Consider the following 19,500-nt stretch of genomic DNA (forward strand, 5'->3'; position numbering starts at 1 on the left):
TAATAAAGAAACTGCCTAGGCCCCTTGATAGGCCCACCCTTAGGTGGGTGGAGAAAACAGAAGAGAATTCTGGGAGAAAGAAGCTTAGTGAGAGAGTCGCCATGATGCTCCCACGCCAGACAGATGCAGGTTAAGATCCTCCCTGGTAAGCCAGCTCGTGGGCTACAGAGAATATTAGAAATGGGTTAGAACAATATGTAAGAGCTAGCCAATAAGAAGCTGGAACTAGCCGGGCCAGGCAGTGTTTGAAAGAATACAGTTTCCGTGTAATTATTTCTGGCATAAGCTAGCCATGCGGGCGGCCGGGTGCTGGGGACGCAGCCCTGCCGCCGCTCCTAATTCAACATCAAAGTGTAAATATACCAATATAGACATGAGATTATAGTTTCACATGTGAAACTAAAGTTACCAGGGGTCTTAGCATAATGATAATTATTTATACTTTTTAAATTAATGATATTTGCTAGACTAGACTAACATTCACTAACAATACCATTGTTTCTTCCAACTTAAATTCTACACCACAATACATCCTTTCTAGTCTTTTTTTTATCTAAAATATGCAACCTAAAATAAAAAATGACAGTGTATTGGAAAAAGAATAAAAAAAATTCAGCTATGTAAATAAGTCACCATAAAGCAAGCCAAATGTCAAACTACAAAATGTACATAGTAGCTTATAGCTTACCAAAATCAATCTTTGAAGCATGTGATATGCCAACAAAATCTCTAGGCACTGGACTGATTGCTAAAAGAGACAGGACCAAAACAACAGGCTCTTACAGTTTTGTTTGCTGAGAATTTAAAAAAAAAATTAGTTTATTACATGATAAGAGTACAACTTAATGGCACAGAAGTAAGGATATTGATAGTAAAATCTCTTATTAGAAGGATATAGGAGTTAGGGGAATAGTGAATCAGGCTTGCATTCCCCGCAAATGAGGGGAGGAATCAGGGGGGAACAGGAGTATAAGGTCATGCTTGGCAAAATGGCGAGTTTGAGGCCAGCATGGGATACATGAGAGACTGTCTCAAGAGAAATAGGGGGAAAGGAAAGATAGGTATTTTGGCACAGAGAAACGGTACCTTTCCCTTGCTCTCTTTCCACTATTTCATGGTTTTCTGTTGGCTCCAGAATCACTGGTGTTTGCCAAGAATACTGTGGTGTCAAGAAAACCCAGAGTCTTGCTTGGAGATTTTTTATGTGTTGCATAGGTAATTTTGCTGAGACTAGACAACCTGCCTCAGCAGAAGGCATCTCTCAGGGTCTCATTAAAACCAAGGTCAAATCATCTGGCATGCTGTCATCAATAAGCAATGCAGACAAGTTTGTCACAGTCTGGTTCCCAGATTCTCAGTCCCACAGTTACAGGCTGCACCATTACCTAGATTGTCTGAAGGTCATTACCGTGTGAACCTGAGACTCTCTGCTCAGCCTGATTCCAGGCTTGCTAGTTAATTCTCACAGCACAAAAAAGCAAAGGAAAGAACTAGAAAGCCGAAGGTGTGGTGTTTACAACGGCTGTAATCACACATTTCACAGACAAGAAAATGCGTCCAATTGCTTACATCTGTGAAAAGAATTTCAATCTCAGAGGAGAGCCTGAAATGCAGATATCCTTGTAACACTGTAAAACAGCAAAGATGGAGGGTAACAGAACTACTGAATGAAAATTAGATGTCCACAAAATTTTGATTCAGCCACTCATTCTTTTTGTTTTGTTTTTATTTGTTTGTTTTGTTTTTTGAGACAGGGTTTCTTTGTAGCTTTGGAGCCTGTCCTGGAACTAATGCTTGTAGACCAGGCTGTTCTCAGACTCATGGAAATCTGCCTGCCTCTGCCTCCCGAGGGCTGGGATTAAAGGCATGTGCCGCCACCACCCAGCAGCTAGCCTCTCACCTCAAGAATCACTTTAAAATGTGTAAAATGAAGCGAGGCTAAGATTCTTTTTTGTGTGTTGATTTGTTTACGCGTGCATGCGCGCGCGCATGTGTGTGTGTGTGTGTGTGTGTGTGTGTGTGTGTGTGTGTGCTCTTACCAGTTTATGTTGATATGGTTGCATATGTGTGGAGGACAGAGAACAACATGAGGTATCATTCGTTAGGAGCCCTCCACCTTTTTTAATTATCACACAGTCTCTTTTTGGCCTGCAACTTGCCAAGTAGAGTATGCTAGCCAGCCAGGGAGTTCCAGAGATTCAATTACCTCCATCTTGTTAGTGTTAGGATTACAAGTGTGCACCATCACACCCAGCTTTTTACACAGTTTCTAGGAATGCAGGTCCTCAGGCTAGCTCAACAACAATTTATATTAACTGAGCTCTCTCCCCAGCCCCAAGACTAAGATTTTTTAAGCAGCATCCTCCCCACCTCCCCTCAATCCCCCCCCCCCCCCCCCCCCCCCCCCCCCCCCCCCCCCCCGTCATTCAGTCATTCAAGAGGATTAGCTATTTGATAATAAAATCATAGTGGTCTTGTCCAACATGCTTGAGACCCTAGGTTCAATTCTTAGCTCTGCAAAACAAACAAGCAAAATCAATCACTTAGTTAATTTTTAAAATAGTGTCCCCAAACTGCTGAAGTAACTTATGACACATCAAAACAGTGGATTCCTACCCTTTTATAATGAGTCAATGAGTGAGAGCTTTTTGTGTACTTAAGGAAATGAATACTTAAATATACTTAAGTAATAAAACCAAATGTTCACCAGCATGTAAACAGGGTATATCACCCTTTGAATAAACTGTTGAAGAGGAATTTTATATTGATCTTATTTTAATTAAAGTATCTCTGGGAAAATGTGTTAAATAACTTAATAATTTTGTCTGCTCTTAGGGTGTGAAGCTGGGTAAGCAAAAGAAAAATTAGCAGCCAAGAGGTTTTTTGTTGTTGTTTCGTTTTTTTTTTTTTTTTTTTTTTTGTGTCCTTTGTAATACTTGATTCTTGGGTAATTTTAAACAAAAATCAAAAGCCAAGAAAATTATGTCCTCATTCTCACCATTAGTTTTCTTTGATTCTTGTTTGGGGATTACTTCCCTGTAAAATGTCAGTGTTTGATGAGGATTGTGTGCCTTTATCACAGTCTTCCAGGTGTCCTCTCTTGCAATGAGTCAGCAGGAAAGACTCATCCAGCAGGATAGAGCATTGCAGAACCTCACAGAGTGGCAGAGAAACTACACCCTGCAGATGAAAAATTGCCAAGCCTTGCTGAAAAGGTCTCCCTCTTCAGGTACTTCATAGTGGACCAGTGTGATTTTGCATTGTTTGTCTTATAGACTGTGCTGGCCAGATCTCATGATGGCTGGCTTCCAACTTGTGGTGTCTCTGTTGCCTCAGCCTTCTAAGTGCTGGGATGATAGTCATTAGATATCATGTTCTGTTGAGAACAGTGATCGCAGTAGAGATCCAATGTGTGCATCATCTACTAAAAAGAAACAATTTTGCCTAGCCTGTTCTCCATGGATTGTTAAGGTCTGGAGTGAGTACCGAGACAGGTCTGAAAGATGGAAAATAATCAGGACATGAAAAGAGACAGGAGGTCCATACCCAGGAGTCTGGTTATAAGTTCTCAACCATAGGGAAGCAAATTCCAGGGCCATTAACTATCATTTTTCTCCTTCAGCTGTATGCCTGCAGTTTTCTAGGATCCAGACAGAAATCTTCTTACAGGGGAGGGCACTAAACTCCTGTGCAGCCCTAGTGGCTCCTGGTTTTCTCTTATCAGATTGTAATTTTACCCAAGGCATCTCCAGAGCCACCTGATAGTCTCACTTATCAGAATGCAAAGATTTCTTAGAGATATTTTGAGCTGTAATTCTAAAGACTGCAGAACTGCATGCAGACCCCATGTGAAAACAATTGCCTCGGGCTCTCTTTGAGGAGCCCTTTGCCCATCCTTAGGCACGTCTTAGTTTTAATAGTTCACCCATGCTTTCGGGTGGCTCTTACTTTTGTCCCAATGCCTCTCTTTCACCTAACTCTCATGGTTATTAACGTCTATATTAAAATATGTTTCATAATTTCTTGCTCTGTTTCAAACTGTGTTGAAATTCTCTTCTATGTCAAATTAAAAAAAAAAAATCCAGTTTGTCCAGAGTTCCTGTCCTAAAAGGTTATCTAAACACTTTATGTTGCTTGGAGTCATAGCCCTGAGCTCTCTCTGTCCCCTCACAGCTGCAAGTATGATGTAATTTCTGCTGCTCTGCAGTTAGTTCAGCTTCTTCTGTATCTTCCGATAAAATGTTGAAAGGACTGAAATCCCTTGGACATTCTGCTAAACAAAGTTTACAGGAAGATCCCGTGGAATGTGTGTGATTCCTAAGCAGGGCTTTAAGAATCAGCAATATATGTCACTCAGTCACTCAAACTTAGGTCTATTTTCAATTCTAGTTACTAGTTACAATCTTCTCAGTTCATCTAATTTGGTGCCTGCTTTTGACTCAATAACAACTAGCTAAGCATAAAATTTTGCTGCTGTAAAGAGCAGCTTTTAGCACCTCAGGAGCTGAAGGAAAGGTGTGCATTGGCCAACTAATCACTCAACTGACTTTTTTAATCTGAGGGAATAAAACTTAATTCCCTTGGCTGGTGAAAAAGAAACACACACACACACACACACACACACACACACATCTTCAGGGTCTCTCTTCTCGTTTTTTCTTTCTTTTTTTCGTTTTTTTTTTTTTTTTTTTCTTCGAGAAAGGGTTTCTCTGTAGCTTTGGTGCCTTGTCCCGGAACTAGCTCTTGTATATCAGGCTGGCCTCGAACTCCCAGAGATCTGCCTGCCTCTGCCTCCCGAGTGCTGGGATTAAAGGCGTGTGCCACCACCACCCGGCTCGTTATTTCTTTCCTTACTTCTTTCCTAATGTATCCCTCCTATCTCTCTCCTAATGTCTTCTTCTAACTAACTTTATTTTTTTCCCTTATAGCTTCCATACTCCCACAAAATCTTTCAAGCAATATAAAAATTGCAATGTGGTTATTTTCTATTTTTCAAGTGAATAATTACAATGAGCAGACGTGAAAAACAGCTTGTTTCCCATTTCCTTACATGATTAAGCATTTTATGTATTATAGGTAAAAAAAAACTCCAAATTATTCCTAAGGACTCACATATATTTACTAAGCATATTGTTTTAGATTAGCAAGTAAGATATTTTTCTCTGCCAGCTCTTTCATTGACATCTGCATTTTTACAGTTACAAAGAAAGAATCAATCATTTTATTGTTTTTCTCAAAAGGTAATCATATAAAAATCTTCAAAGTATCAGTTCAGTCTTGGGAACTGCTTATGAAGTGATTCTCACCCCACATGGAGTGCTTCTCTCTAGTAACCAGTGTTCTCTGTGTTTCTCTGTCTCCCTTCATAAGACTATGCTAGAACCTCTCATCAAATCTGTGCTGTTTAGTTCCTCTGTGTGCAGGTCACTGACTGTTCTTTGGGAGTGTATTCTTTCTTAAGACATGTTCCATAAAAAGCACATGAAATATTAAAAGCTAATTCTCAATTATAGTGAAGTAAGACATTGTTTCTTCATATGTTCAGTGTACACCTGTTTCTAAGCCATTCTTTTCATACATTAATTGATCTCTTTCCATATATGAAACATTTTCTTGCTCAAGTCTCATAATTAAAGCATCAATTCAAGGCTTACTTCTCATCCTACTCAATGGCTCAGTGGGAGAAAAATCGATCAGTTTTTGATATAGGAGGAAAGATTTAAGCGAAGCCATCTCCACGCTTATTTTTAGCTGAAACCAATTTTCAGAGAACTATTTAGTGGAAATTACATAAACCTTATTGTGTTCAGCCTCAGAGAAACTGGATGGGTAGGTGCTGCATCATGGGTACCATCTGTTTATTTTAAGGGAGTTGGGATGCCAATTTCGTGATTGATGACTATTAAGGAAATGTTTATGTTTTGAAGGTAGTAACTGCAGCCCTTGTCCACACAACTGGATTCAGAATGGACAAAGTTGTTACTATGTTTCTCAAATTTGGAAAATTTGGAATGGCAGCAAGGAAAATTGTTCAAAGGAGGGCGCAAAACTCCTTCAAATAGACAGCAAAGAAGAAATGGTAAAGACACTTCTCTGATTTTACGTCGTTTTGAAAATACCATGTTACTCATTGAAATGAAGTACAGAGTCTCATAAGATTCCATAATTTTCCATAGCATAGAAATAGTACGTTTTTATATAAAATAGTATTTTTTTACATAAGAAATAACGAGGCAAAATAGAGATTCACATAATTTCTTTTCCCTTCAGCTGGAGAAGTGAAAATGAGGTTGGTTTTTCATAAGTTGAAGAATACAGGTAGTTTATGGCCTTAGTCGACCGAGAAAGAGGGAGGAAGAGGACAACAGAGATGTGAATGCTCCCCATGTATATACGTATACATGCCAACTGCAGATGTTCTTAAATGTATTATGCTTAGGTGTATGATGACACAAGCTTGTAAACCCAGGACATAGAAGGCTGAGACAGGAGGAACTCGAGTTTGAGACCTATGTATCAGAATAAACCCTGACTGTTGAAATAAGAGTGGCAGCGGGGCTGCGTCCCCAACACCCCGGCCACGTGGCTAGCTCATGCCCGAAATAACAACACACAAACTGTATTCATTTAACTGCTTGACCCATTTCTATCTAGCCTCTTCTAGGCTAATTCTCACATATTAATTTAGCCCATTTCTAATCATCTGTGTAAGCACCCCAAGGTGCGCTTACCGGGAAGAGTCTAGCCTCCGTCCATCATGGTGTCTCTGCTCCAGAGAGCAGAGCTGTTGAGTCTCCGGGAGCAGAGCAGAGTCTGACCTCACTTCCTCTTCCGCCCAGCATCCTATCCTGTTTATTCCGCCCACCTATCTTTTAACCTATCAGGGCCAGCAGTTTCTTTATTGCTCAGCCAATGAAATCAACAGATTGATATATAACACTCCCACATCACCTGACTCAAAATCAAGCAAAAGTTACAAAGAATAAAACCTGAATGGATGCCATGAAATGAATTGGCTTAATAAGAATGAGCATTTGATAACTGAAATGTTAAGCTTACTAATCTGGCTTACTGGGGTCTTAAGCTTACTGCTGAAGCCATTCTGTCTTTAAATAGAATATCTGAAGTAGAATTCATAGTTAGACCTTTTTCACCCTAACAAAATGTCCAATACCTGAAGTTCAGCCTTATAAGAACAATGGGAAATGTAAAATCATGCAGCAACTCGAGAAGCTTTAAATGACATTATGATAATTATTTAAAATTACTTTCTTTAAAAATTTCATGACAAAATAAAACCTGCTTCATGTAACAAAATGTGTTCACAGTGAGTTGTGGCTGGAATCTCAAACATTTCACATATTAAAATTTAGTGGGGGAGAAATGGCCGCCATGGTGAAGGAACAAGCAGATCTTTCCTTTTGATGATGAAATGTCAATGGGATTGATTTTACTATCTGCTAGACTCTGTATCTGCGCAAAATTTAATACCAGATGCATGTATTTTTCATAGTATTTAGCACATCATACTGATTACCCAGTCAAAGAATTGTGCGAGTGTGTGTGCATGTCCAACTTCACTTTAATGTCCCCTCTCCTCCAACACTTATGTTCGCACTCATTTCTGATTAACCAAATACTAGGCATCATATTGCCCAAGAGTTGGGGCTGCTGCTTCCTTTTCTGCACTTAGAGTTTGTGCCTTGTGTTTTATAGGATTTTATTGTCTGCAGCCTGTGGAAGCTCAGAAGAAGAGTTGAATACTGGGTGGGAGTGTATCAAGAGGGACTCAGCAGATCTTGGATCTGGCAAGATGGTTCCTCTCCTCCCTCTGACTGGTAAGTGTATGAAGGAGACACTACAGGGAAAACTAGGAATGGGAAGAAATTTTAAAAGCTTACTCTGTATCTTGTGTTTCTTCTAGAAGACATAGAATTATGACACTTTTAGAGGGTACTGATTAGAATTATAACTACTCTGCTTATGACTTGGTTTTATTGTTTCTATTGCTGTGATGAAACACCATGACCAAAAAGCAAAGTTGGGGAGGAAAGAGTTTATTTGGTATACATGTCCGTATCTCTGTTCATCATGGAAGGAAATCAGGACAAGGACTCACACAGGGCAGGAACCTGAAAGCAAGAGCTGGTGCAGAGGTCATGGAGGGGTGATGCTTACTGGCTTGCTCCTCATAGCTTGCTCGGCCTGCTGTCTCATAGAATCTAGGGACCACCATCCCAGAAATGACACCATCCACAATTGACTGTGGCCTCCCCTATCAATCACTAGTTAAGGAAATGCCTTACAGGCATGCCTACAACCTGATCCTATGGAGGTATTTTCATAACTGAGATTCCCTCTTCTCGGGTGACTTTAGCCTTTGTGTTAATTTGACATGAAACTATCCAAACAGCTTCTAAATCTTCTTCATCAGCTCTCCTACCATCATCCTCTAGAAAATTCTCATTATAATTTAAGTGTCTAAATGTTCAATAAAATATAGTATCAAAAACATTCTTTGTGTCATAAAGCTGAGAGAGCCTTCTGTTCAAAAGGTTGTAATAACTATTGTGCAATTTCTATATTGGACTTTCCAGATAGGAATGGAGATTGGTGGACACAATCTGGTGCCTTAGTATTTCAAAACTGAGTCAAGGGAAACATGGTAGCTATAAACTACCTTTATATAAACATGACTTTGGTTTCTTTATAAGTTGTTTGTTCAAATTATATCATCCATGTATTTTTATTAAAACTAAGTAGCTATTATTTGAAGGATAAAACCACCACAGAAGAATGCCTCATTAAAGCAAATTAAAGTAAATCCAATGGCATCTCTGGAGTGTTTCCTTGTCAAATACCATTGTAATTTTCAAATGTAACCTGTAACCTGGGAAGCTAACTTACTTTTTCAGGTTGCCAACACAGAGTCAGTCATCAGTCAGCCAGACCTGTGGATACCTCAAAGACCGTTCCCTCTTCTCGGCTAACTGCAGTAGCAGGAGATACTTTATCTGTGAGAAGAATGTATTCAGATCCTGCATCTAAAAGGCATCTTAAAGCCACCTCTGCTGCACAAAGCTTTAGAAGAAGTTGGAGAGCAAATGCAGGAGAAGACTGGTGTGTGGACCATGTAGGCCAACTGCTTTTATATTTATGTGCAGCAATATTTTTGACAGCTTTGCAGATTTCAGTTGAACTCATTCAGTGCACCGAGGATAAAAATGATTTAGAGATACAGAAGACCTGACCCATCAAGAACAAAGAAGAGAAAATTATTTCTTGTTTATTTAGAAGTCCAAAGTGATTATTCATACCACAAAGAAATCTAGCCATCGTTGTAGGAGTTTGCACAGTAATCCCTGATTTGCTTTTTTTTTAATAAATAAATTTACCACTATACTTAACAATTGATAGAGTTTTCATAAGATCAACTTCCAGGAACTGTATACCATATGATCATGTTCTGAGAAAACTCATAGAGATTTCCAAACTGTAGTGTTACCACCAATCATATGCCTGGGGTCCTTCAGCTTTAGAGAAAAGTGAGAAGGGTGGCATACCTCCAGAGCTGGTACTCCTCTTCTGAGGCCCAAGGCCTAGGAGTTGACCTCACAGATATAGAGGCTTACAGTTCCTAAGCCTTGGAGTTTAGGGTCTATTGTTCTAGAATCTGGGTGTGCAGGCTGAAGGCTTATTGCTCTGGACTTCAGTTAGCACTGGCCCCAGCTCTCGGCAGCTTTTGAAATCGCAGACCTTCAGCAGCAGCACCAGACAGCAGTCAGTAGCAGCAGGCAGCTCCCACTAGTGTTCTGGTTCATAGATGGCTCTTCCACAACCCACTATTTCTCTTTTCCGTCTTTCCTCAGCCTTGCTTTTCTGCCTTTTCTTTTATTGTCTCTGACTCCACCATTTCTCAGTGTCTCTCTGCTTCCGCTGTCCATCCTTTCTGCCATGACCACTTTCTGGAATTCTTCTGCTGGTCTCGCGCCCATCGCTTGTGCCCTGGTGATGGTGACTGAAGAGCAGTAGCTGCTTCTGGTGCTCAGCTCACTTAATAGACTAGGAGACCGCACAGACTCTTTACACACTCACAGGTCTTCCCCGGGGGCCACGGGTTGGAAGTGCTCCCCCTCTGGCCAGAGTGGGAATAGCAGCAAGATGTGCCTGGCCATCTGCAGTTTGCCAAAGAATGCTGCTTTCCACAGGATGTTCCAGCTAAGTGAGCATCGCACCTGGACCCTGTCTTCAGCCATGAGGTAGTGATCCTCTTCAGCAGCTAGAGTGTCCTCAGAGTAAAACATCCAAACCGCTCGACTGCCATCAAGGCAGTCTGACCCATTGTTAGTAAAGAGGCTGCTTGGCTGATAGCTCGAATCATTCACAAGAATTAAAAGCCTATTTACATTAAAGACTTACTAAAACCCCAATATATTACAATTCTAATAACACTAAACAGTACTTTAAAAATATCATTTATCAGGTTTGACTCCTTCCCGAAAGCTGTAGAGTCATTGACTCTTTCTGGTCTGTCTCAGAAAGAATGAAAACTTCTTCTAGCTGTAGAGTTGACCGTGCTTTTCAGGCTGCAAAATTCTACTGGGAAAGGAAACTTCCACATAGGTGAAGGGATAGTCAACACATCAGCACCAGCATGCCCGGCAGTGTAGGTGGCACCTTCGATGCCACCACTCACCAGTCAAACAGCTCACAGTCTGCGATGCCAAGATTAACAGCCTGGCACTTTCAACTGCCTGTCTCTGTGTCTCAACTTCCCCACTACAAATTTATAGTATAATTCACTTCAAAATACTGCTTAAGAATGCAACCCTAATGTTACATGCAGACAATAGAAAATCATATTTTAGGTAGAAAAGTTGACACAAAAAAGCTTGCCATTTACAGGAAGGAAAAATTTGATAATGGTTATTATCATATTCTGTGTCTACCATGTGCCATCTCTAAACCTTACTACATAGCATGCTCTCAATAAATAGTTGCTAAATTCAATGTGGTTGTATTTAATCTTTCATTATGACAAGAAGACGCTGAGAGGTACAAGATTTTCATCCCTTCCTTCTTATTACAATGGCATAACAGATAAATAATTTTTAAAAAACCTGATTTACTGAGGCAGCAGAAATTATTTAAATGAAGCTAAGCATCCTTCAACCTGAAGTTCATTTCTCAGTGGCTATGGTGCCGTAGAAATGAGAAGACTGTGCCTTTGTCTTGTTTTTTACCTTGACATGGCATTTAAAAGGTAGAAGCGCATACACACTCACTCACACACACACTCTCTCTCTCTCTCTCTCTCACACACACACACTCTAGCTTTCTGCTGATCCTGGGAGAATAAAGAGCTCAGAAGTTGTAGACTGTGTGGTTTTTGCAGCTGGCAGCTGGTAGCTAAATATACTAATCTAGAAAACAGTAACAATGGTGATTTTTAACAGTAAAGACTGTTTGTCTCTGAGATTCTTCAAAGGCTTGTCATCGGGCTATGTTTAGAGAAAGGATGGGAAGCACTGACAATTCTTCTCAGAAAAGTACAAGGAAACCAAGTGCAAACATCCTCTGGCTAATGTTATCCAGCCTGTATACATACAATGCTGTATTTACAAGCCTGAGATTTATCTACAGTGCAGATGATACAGGAGTCTACAATGTCCCAGGCAGTCATGATACACCTACATAGATGCAGAGGTTGGGAGAGTTCTTAGTGCAGATTGCTAGTGATCCAGGATGCCTGTCCTTGTTGATGGTAATTAGCCATAAGAGGACCAGATTCATGTCCCAATCCTATTAATGATAAATTATGTACTTTTAATGCATCTCACTGAGTGAACTTATTAAAAAAAGAGAAAAATGATAATTCCTCTGCAATTGGAAAAAGGTTCTGCTACATAGTATTGCACACTAAATACACCAATAAAATACTGAAATAATATTAATAGACTAATAAGTTTGTTGTTAGAATCTATTCATACAGTGAATTTTGAGTATCTCAAGTCACACAGTACTTTTTGTGTGACTTTCAAAAACTGCACTTGACTCCCAAACATTAAGGCTGGCCGCAGGACAACCACTCAACTCTTGTACCTAGTATGTAATCTGTTTGTATTCCCCCATTACCCTTCTCAAACTTCCTGCTGTCACCGGGTTCCTGACCTGTTTCCTGCTGATAAATCCTGAGAGTGTTCAATATCCTCAGGAAAGAAATAGCTCATTGTGTACCCAGGGGAGCGTGTTCTATGGGAAAGGCCATGGTCCCTGTTTGAGTCTTCCTGCACTTTCTTCCTAATTACCTACACAGTAAGAGACCACAAAAATGTCTTCTCATCCTTCTCATCCTGAGAAAGCCAGTTCATGTGGTTTCCACTTTTTATTATCAGCAAGCCTTATCTTAAAATTCATTTTATGATTGATTCTTGTTTCTTAAATGTTTGTAGAGGCAGTGTTTTACCATACTCCCTTTTCCCGTCTTTTGGGATGTTTGTTTATGATGTTATCAATATTATCAGACTTGGATACAGAAAGGGGGACTAAGGGTAATAATGAAGAATAAGATCAAGAAAAGATATTTTTAAAGTACAATTTCTTTCTTTTTCCCCCTGAAATAACATTTTGCTTGAGATCTCCGATTGCAAATAAGAATGCTATTCACCCTCTAGGTAGCTAGACTTTATCAGTCAATAGTAGTTAGAGAGACAGGTGTCTTCTTTTCTCCAGGAGTCCAGGATGCTAGAGTCAAACTTAAATGAGAGTCATGGTCCTTGTTTACAATTAAGTACACAAAGTTTGTGACTTTCTATTGCTGACTCCTGTTTCCTTCTGCAGGTTTATAGAACAATTGCTTAATAATGTATTTGACCTTTATTTTTTTATTTTTTAGGTTTTTTTATTAGTCACTTTAACTGAGCAGGAAAACAGTCATCATTTTGTTAATTATGGAAAATATTTGAAAATATTTTTACCTTTAATGAATAAAGAATCTGCATTTGTGTTACCCTATATTTAAACAAGAACCACTAAACCATTTAAAATATTTTCTTAATTTACCTTACATTTTCTACTACAACCTATGTTATGAGACTAATTGAGACATTTGCTTCAATTTAAGTAATATCATTGGGAAATTAAAAATATTTCGAATTTTTAATCAGCTATATGAAGTGATGTGATTTGCTCAGTAAATAAATCAAACCAGGAGAGAACTAAACCCCTCAAGTTTTAAAACTAACCATGAATACATTCTGTTTACTTGACACAGTAACCCTGCACAGAGTTCATTCATCAATGAAGAAACCCCCTAGCTAGTTGGAAAAAAATCTAAGAGAAAATTTAAGCAGCCTATCAGTCATGTTTAGATAAATGACTATTATCAAATTATGTCTTATGAAAATAAATACAGAATTGTTCTCATTACAAAAGGGCTAATTTAGTAATTTCACCATGAAATAGATGTTTCCCAGTATTTACTGTTGAAAACTAAGAGTGTGACATCTGATACTGGTGCTGTCAACCCTATAATGCTGGCTTCTCTATAAGCGATGAATCCAGTTGGCATGGTGATATTCACAACTCCCGTGATGGCTTTGAATGTCATCACCCAGAGAAAATAATGTCTAGTCAAGAGTTTGGCTATGTAAACTTCACAGCTTATCTTTCTCCTCCAACTCCTGTTTAGATATCATGTGGTCTACCACACCTCAGGTACTCAAAAGACCAACATCGATGTCGTGATTTTTGTCAAAACCATTTCACTTTAGAAATATCATACAGCCATCCTTTTGGAGACAATTTGTTTTGGATACTTTATTATCCTCAGATATTTCATAAACAGTAGCCTCAGAGTGGCTCCACCAATGGTCAAGGCACAAGTTAACAGTCAGTTAAAACAGTAGTGAAAAGCATTCTCTTGCTGATTTCCCCCCAAGTCACAAATCCATTCTAAAACCATACCAATTTCACATTATTCACACTTATTATTATTAAATCTTCAGTACCTGGAAGGTATAAACATATTTCAAATGGAATGGAGGAAGAATCCAAACTATTATCTGTATTTAAAGAGACTAAAATTTCTCTCCAGTCTCCTTGCCGGAGTACAGGGACAGTAATTCAAACTTATATGAGAGGTGAGATCATCCTAGGCAACATGATTGGGGAAGGACACAATGATGGACTGGAGATTGACACAATGAGAGCCAGTTCAGCTGGAAAGATGATCAGCGGTGTAGCAGGTGGAGCAATTGTTGAGAGCCTGGGAAAGGCAAAGTGTGAACTGGAAACAAAAAGGATTAGCTGTGTATAACAGCACAGGAATGAGATGTCTGCTAGTTTCTCTTGGACTTCCTGTTAGGACAAAGGACCCCAAAGGACCCCACTTCCCTTTTCTCTATTCTCTGCTGTCCTTTCTTTCTTCCTTCCTTCCTTTCTTTCTTTCTTTCTTTCTTTCTTTCTTTCTTTCTTTCTTTCTTTCTTTCTTTCTTCCTTTTAACTCTCTTGTTCTTTTGTTCCTTCTTGCCGTTTGAGAAGAGGTCCTCATATAGCAGAGGATGGCCTCCTTTCTGTGTAGCTGTGGCTGGCCTTAAACTTTTCATGTCTTGCTTCCACCGTCAAAGTGCTGAGAGCCGGAAGGCACCAAGACTTGTGTAGACACCACCACACACAGTGAGTGGCTTTGTATTACCCCCTCTGTTTTTTATGTGCCTCTTTTTCTAGTGTAAAGGAGACATGGGAAACAGGGTGAAAACAGTCACTGGGAGGCAGCTGAAAGCCTTCTGTAAATGAAGGAGGACAACGCTCTAGCCTACTGAGGCTAATTGGTGCTTCATAAGAATCTTTGTGACTGGTAAAAGTGTGTAAGAACCGGTGCTCAGGTATGAATGATGCTGAGCCAGAATAAGGAGAACCTCTCAAGTCTCCGCAGCTGCTTCTCTGTTTCCCAAAACTTCGAATGTCCATGGTGTTGGCCTCACTTGATTCAAACCTTTGGCTGGTGGTTGAAGCTGACCTGTTGACTTCCTCTGCTCAATGTTTGATGCCACCTACTGGAGCACCTCAGGTACCACTCTCCCTGCCATCCGTTCACAGGCACACCTCCTCAGCTATTTGCAGTCCTTTGAGAAAGCCTTTCCATTGAAGATGGTCATACAGTCCCTGTTCCTTAGGTTGGTGGGATCTATTATAATCTCAAACCTTAGGAAAGAAAAAGAGAAGAATTTAATGTGGTCAGAATTTATTTCTAAAGTGGCATATCTAGAAACAATAAAAATACAACTCTCAGGTGACAAAAATCATTATCTCTATCCCTAGGATGTCTTTGCTGGAGAGATGGGGCCAATGAATTCAGCTTTTAACCCTTCAGTCACCACTGTATTCTTAGAAGTAACTGACCACTCAAAGCAACAAAACTGTTCTTAAATAAAGCAGAAGCAATCTCTGATTTTATTGATAATTAGCATTCAGTATACTTAATTTAAAACACAAATGTCATGTTTTACCATACACAGAGAATGGAATCTACTCGACAGAGCTTTAAGTGTAACAAACTTTCCTGAAGAAATTACATTTATCCGTGCCATGGAATTTCACGCAACCCTCTCTAAATGCTTCCGTAGTAAATAAAATATTTTAATTTGCATAATAAAGTGCAGAGAGCCAAGAACTCTCTGAGGCAATAACTCAACCCTGGCTATTGACAGATTGGATGACCCTGAATGACCACTATACATCTGAGTATCCTTTAATTATTCATCCAAATGTGATCTCCTCTCCCTTTTCTTCTCTCTCTCCTTATCACTCACTTCCCAGTAGTGAGTGACTCCTAGACACTCACTACTGAAATCAGCCAGGAAACCACTTGCTGATATTTGATAATCCTTCCCTTCCCTCTCCCCTCTGTTTTCTAAGCATTTTCAACACAAGCACCTCTGGGCCTCCACCTGGAAGCACACCATGCAGTACAGAACAGATGCTCCATAATCACTGCTAATCTGTCTTTATTAAATGCCTCTCGCACAGAATGCTCTGAAGGCTTACAGTTCAAAGGAGTAAGGTGTCCCATCTGTCCACAGCCACGCTTTGCCACTGCCATTGCGGGAGAGCCCTGTCCAATAAGAGTAGAAAAACTCAGAGTAGCTCTGAGGCATGGCAAAATCCTGTGAAAGGCACACAAGAAAATGTTTAGCTTTGAAATGCTTCAACCAGGAGTACAAGGCACTTGTCATGAAGCCGTTTAGAAATTTGACCAGTAAGTAAGCGACAAAACGATATGCTTTGTGTTAGTAAGCATGGAATATATGTTGATATTATGAAAACAGAAGCCATATCAACCAATAGAAATAGTTGACCAATTATTCTTAATGGATAAGATTAAACACAAAATTGACATATAAGAGGAACTGAATGTGGTGGCATACGCCTTTAATCTCAGCATTAAAAAAGCAGAGGCAAGTGGATCTTTGTGAGTTTGAGGCCAGCTTGCTCTACATAGCCCACTCCAAGATAGCCACAGGTACAAAGTGAGACCTTGTCTCTAAAAATAAATGAGGGAAAAAGAGAAAGAGACAGAGAGACAGAGACACAAACACAGAGAGATACAGAAAGACAGAGGGGAAAATGGGAGGTCTGCAATATGGCTCAGCTGCCTGAGTGCTTGCTTAACTTCCGCTGAACTTTGTGTTCACTCCTTGTCTCTAAAAATAATTTAATTTTAATTAACTGATTAAACACTAAATGTTATTGCCATTACTCTTGATTAATGAATTAAAACAGAACAAAAACAAATGGGAGAAATATTTTTAAAATAAGTGAAATTATTTTAGAAAATGGGAAAAATTGTTAGTATGAAACTAGAGAAGTAATTGTTATAAACAAGAATAAAATTATGGAGATACTTTAATGTAAAAAGAAGTAAGGGAGATTTAGAAGGATAATATGAACCTCACACAAAAAAGAAGAGAAAAAATACACATTTCTATATGCTAATATATGGCAACTCCTTTCCCAATACTGAGCTGTAAAAACAAGCATTGTATGCTTTAATTCATACAATTACAATTCATACAATTCATACAATTGAATATTAGTTCTGAGTCTTTATATACATGTATTTAAATTAAGGTACTTGGAATGGGCAAAAAATAGTAAGATGCCATTGGGACATTTTGCATAAAAGGAAATAGAATGCCAGTGTTATGAAGAAAAGAAATGGAACAGGAAGGGCTAAATGGGATACAGGTGGGAGGACAGGGTAGAGGAGGGAGCATGTGACTAAACTTAGTGGCCTTTGAAAATGCTGTGTATAAACCTATTACTCTAGTATCTTACTAAAATGCATACATGTCTACATGTCCATTTATAAAAGGGTTTCAATGGGGCAGTGCCTCAGCAGAGACCATAAGCTATCAAACAAAAAGCCACATATCAACAAGTCTTGAGATGTAGCTTAGTGGTAGGTTGTCTACTTTGCATTCGTGAGGCCTGAATCTAATCCACAGCACTGAAAAAAAAAATCCCAGTTCCATATCTGTGTCAAAAAAAAAAACTGTTGCCCAATGAGGTTTCAGAGACACCTAAATAAGTCACAACTATTCTTATATTTGCCTTGATCAACCTTCTGGAAGAAGGAGGAGGAGAAAAAGGAGAAGAAAAAGAAGAAGGAGATGTGTGTGTGTGTGTGTGTGTGTGTGTGTGCAATTTATGACAATTATTTGATGGGATATTTTTCAATTAAAAGATTTTTAATGTTTTTAATGGAAAGACAGGTGGTCATATTATCATTTTTCTTAGAGTGCACCAATGTTATTCTCTTTCTACCCCATCTCAGAAAAAGAAATTAGGATATTTTCTTTTTGCCCGTTGACTAAAGGGGTAGTCAAATGAAATATGAGCTACTTCTCATATTTATGTGCAGTGGGTATTTGGGTAGAACACAGCTTTTATCCATTTCAGGGATAATTTGGAGCAATTGGAGTATGACTTGGTCTTCACTGTGAGCAAGAGTGGAAACCTGTGGATCAGAAACTTAGCTCCCTACAGTGTTCTTGCCCTGTTCTTTTGGGGGACTCCTTCAAATACCAAGGCTCAGGAACTTACCAGCTCTTCCTGTGTGCTTATCTTCAGCATGGTGGCATTTTCAGCCAAGCAGAAATATTCACAGCCCTGCCAGTTTTTACTCTCTTTATAGAACTGGTAACATTTGTCCCCATGCCACTTCCATTTTTCTGGGCAAGGGCTACATCTGTGTCCTTGGAAGAAAACAAACACACGTTGGTTAATTATCTTCTGCCTGGGTCTGCTATTTTTCCTCTTTTGGAAACAAACAGTGTTGGATATTCCAAAAACTAATTTACATCTCTTAGGTATTTGAGTGAACACCTGTGCTATCCACCCACTCCACCCTAGGAATGATCTATAGTTGGTGATAAACATTCAGTGAAAATTAAAAGATACTGCTTATATGAAATATTGCATCTGGTGACGAATGACTGAAACTTCTGTATTTCAGTGCAATGCAGAACGTGGACAGAATATTCCTTCATGAGATGGCTCATATGATTATGCAGTGGTTTGAATATAAAATTCCTCCCATAGACTCAGAAGCACTGGGGGTGTAGTTTTGAGATGGTGAGCTTTGGTGTTGTGATTGGATCCTGAGGGCTTCAATATCATTGATGGACTGATTTATTGATTGGTTTCAAATATGATGGCATTAATAAGAAGTAATGAAAATAATAGGGGCTAAGATAGAAATCAATCACTGGGTGATGTTCTTGGGGCTATATCAAATGTCTCTCTCTTTGCATATGCCCCTTTCTCTGCTTCAAGTATGGTGTGCATGATGTAAGCTGTCCTGCAGTGGCTTTCATTGCCACCATGTGCTGAAACATCTGAAGCTAGAGGCTAAACAAGTCTTTCATCTTTTCACATTGTTTGTCAGGTATTCTCAAGTGTAGATTCCTTGTATTCTTCCTGCACTAGTGTTTTGTGTGTGTGTGTGTGTGTGTGTGTGTGTGTGTGTGTGTGTGTGTGTTGGAGTGTGGGCACTTGCAAGCCAAACAAGTAAGTACATAAATTGAGAGTAAGATGGGATACATGGGTCTTGTTACATACATGAGTAGTAGTAGTATCATGATGTGGGATGCCCCTCTGTATGCTTTGAATATGTTTTATTACCAATGGTTAATAAAGAAGCTGCTTGGGCCTATGACAGAATAAAGCAAGGTGAGAATTCCAAGCAGACAGAGGAGAAAAGACGGTAGAGTCAGAGATGCCACATGGTTGCCGAAGAAGACAAATCCTGGAACCTTATCAGTAAACCACGAGCTTCATGGTAAAATATAAAATAATAGAAAGGGGTTAATTTAAGCTGTAAGAGTTAGTTAATAAGAAGCCTAAGCTAACAGACTAAGCAGTGTTTTCATTAATACAGTTTTTCTATGTCTGGGTGGCTGAAAAACAAACGAGCAGCCTCCATCTACACTTTCTAAC

At 39.3% G+C, this 19,500-nt stretch overlaps 2 protein-coding genes across 5 annotated transcripts in view; one reads left to right on the forward strand and one right to left on the reverse strand.

Moving 5' to 3' along the window:
• Clec9a (C-type lectin domain containing 9A) overlaps nt 1–9,133 on the forward strand; it is a 14,184-nt gene extending 5,051 nt beyond the window's left edge. The window contains exons 3-6 of the mRNA XM_050130203.1: nt 3,083–3,229; nt 5,928–6,079; nt 7,717–7,838; nt 8,916–9,133. Of these exons, the coding sequence (XP_049986160.1) occupies nt 3,083–3,229; nt 5,928–6,079; nt 7,717–7,838; nt 8,916–9,048 (554 nt within the window). The 3' untranslated portion in view covers nt 9,049–9,133. The remainder of the gene's footprint in view (nt 1–3,082; nt 3,230–5,927; nt 6,080–7,716; nt 7,839–8,915) is intronic.
• Nucleotides 9,134–9,270: 137 nt separating this feature from the next.
• The window catches only part of Clec1a (C-type lectin domain family 1 member A), a 31,018-nt gene continuing 20,788 nt past the window's right edge, over nt 9,271–19,500 (reverse strand). For 2 of the 4 annotated variants that reach the window (XM_050130202.1, XM_050130201.1), the window contains exons 4-6: nt 18,106–18,257; nt 16,048–16,114; nt 9,271–15,204 (exon numbers count right to left, since the gene is read on the reverse strand). In XM_050130202.1, the coding sequence (XP_049986159.1) occupies nt 15,191–15,204; nt 16,048–16,114; nt 18,106–18,257 (233 nt within the window). In that variant the 3' untranslated portion in view covers nt 9,271–15,190. Of the gene's footprint in view, nt 15,205–16,047; nt 16,167–18,105; nt 18,258–19,500 lie in introns of all 4 variants that reach the window. The other 2 variants (XM_050130200.1, XM_050130199.1) reach the window with 1 other exon arrangement.

This window comes from Alexandromys fortis, unplaced genomic scaffold (assembly GCF_014885135.2).
Source record: "Alexandromys fortis isolate MF-2015 unplaced genomic scaffold, M_Fortis_MF-2015_v1.1 scaffold_307, whole genome shotgun sequence".
Lineage (NCBI taxonomy): Eukaryota > Metazoa > Chordata > Mammalia > Rodentia > Cricetidae > Alexandromys > Alexandromys fortis.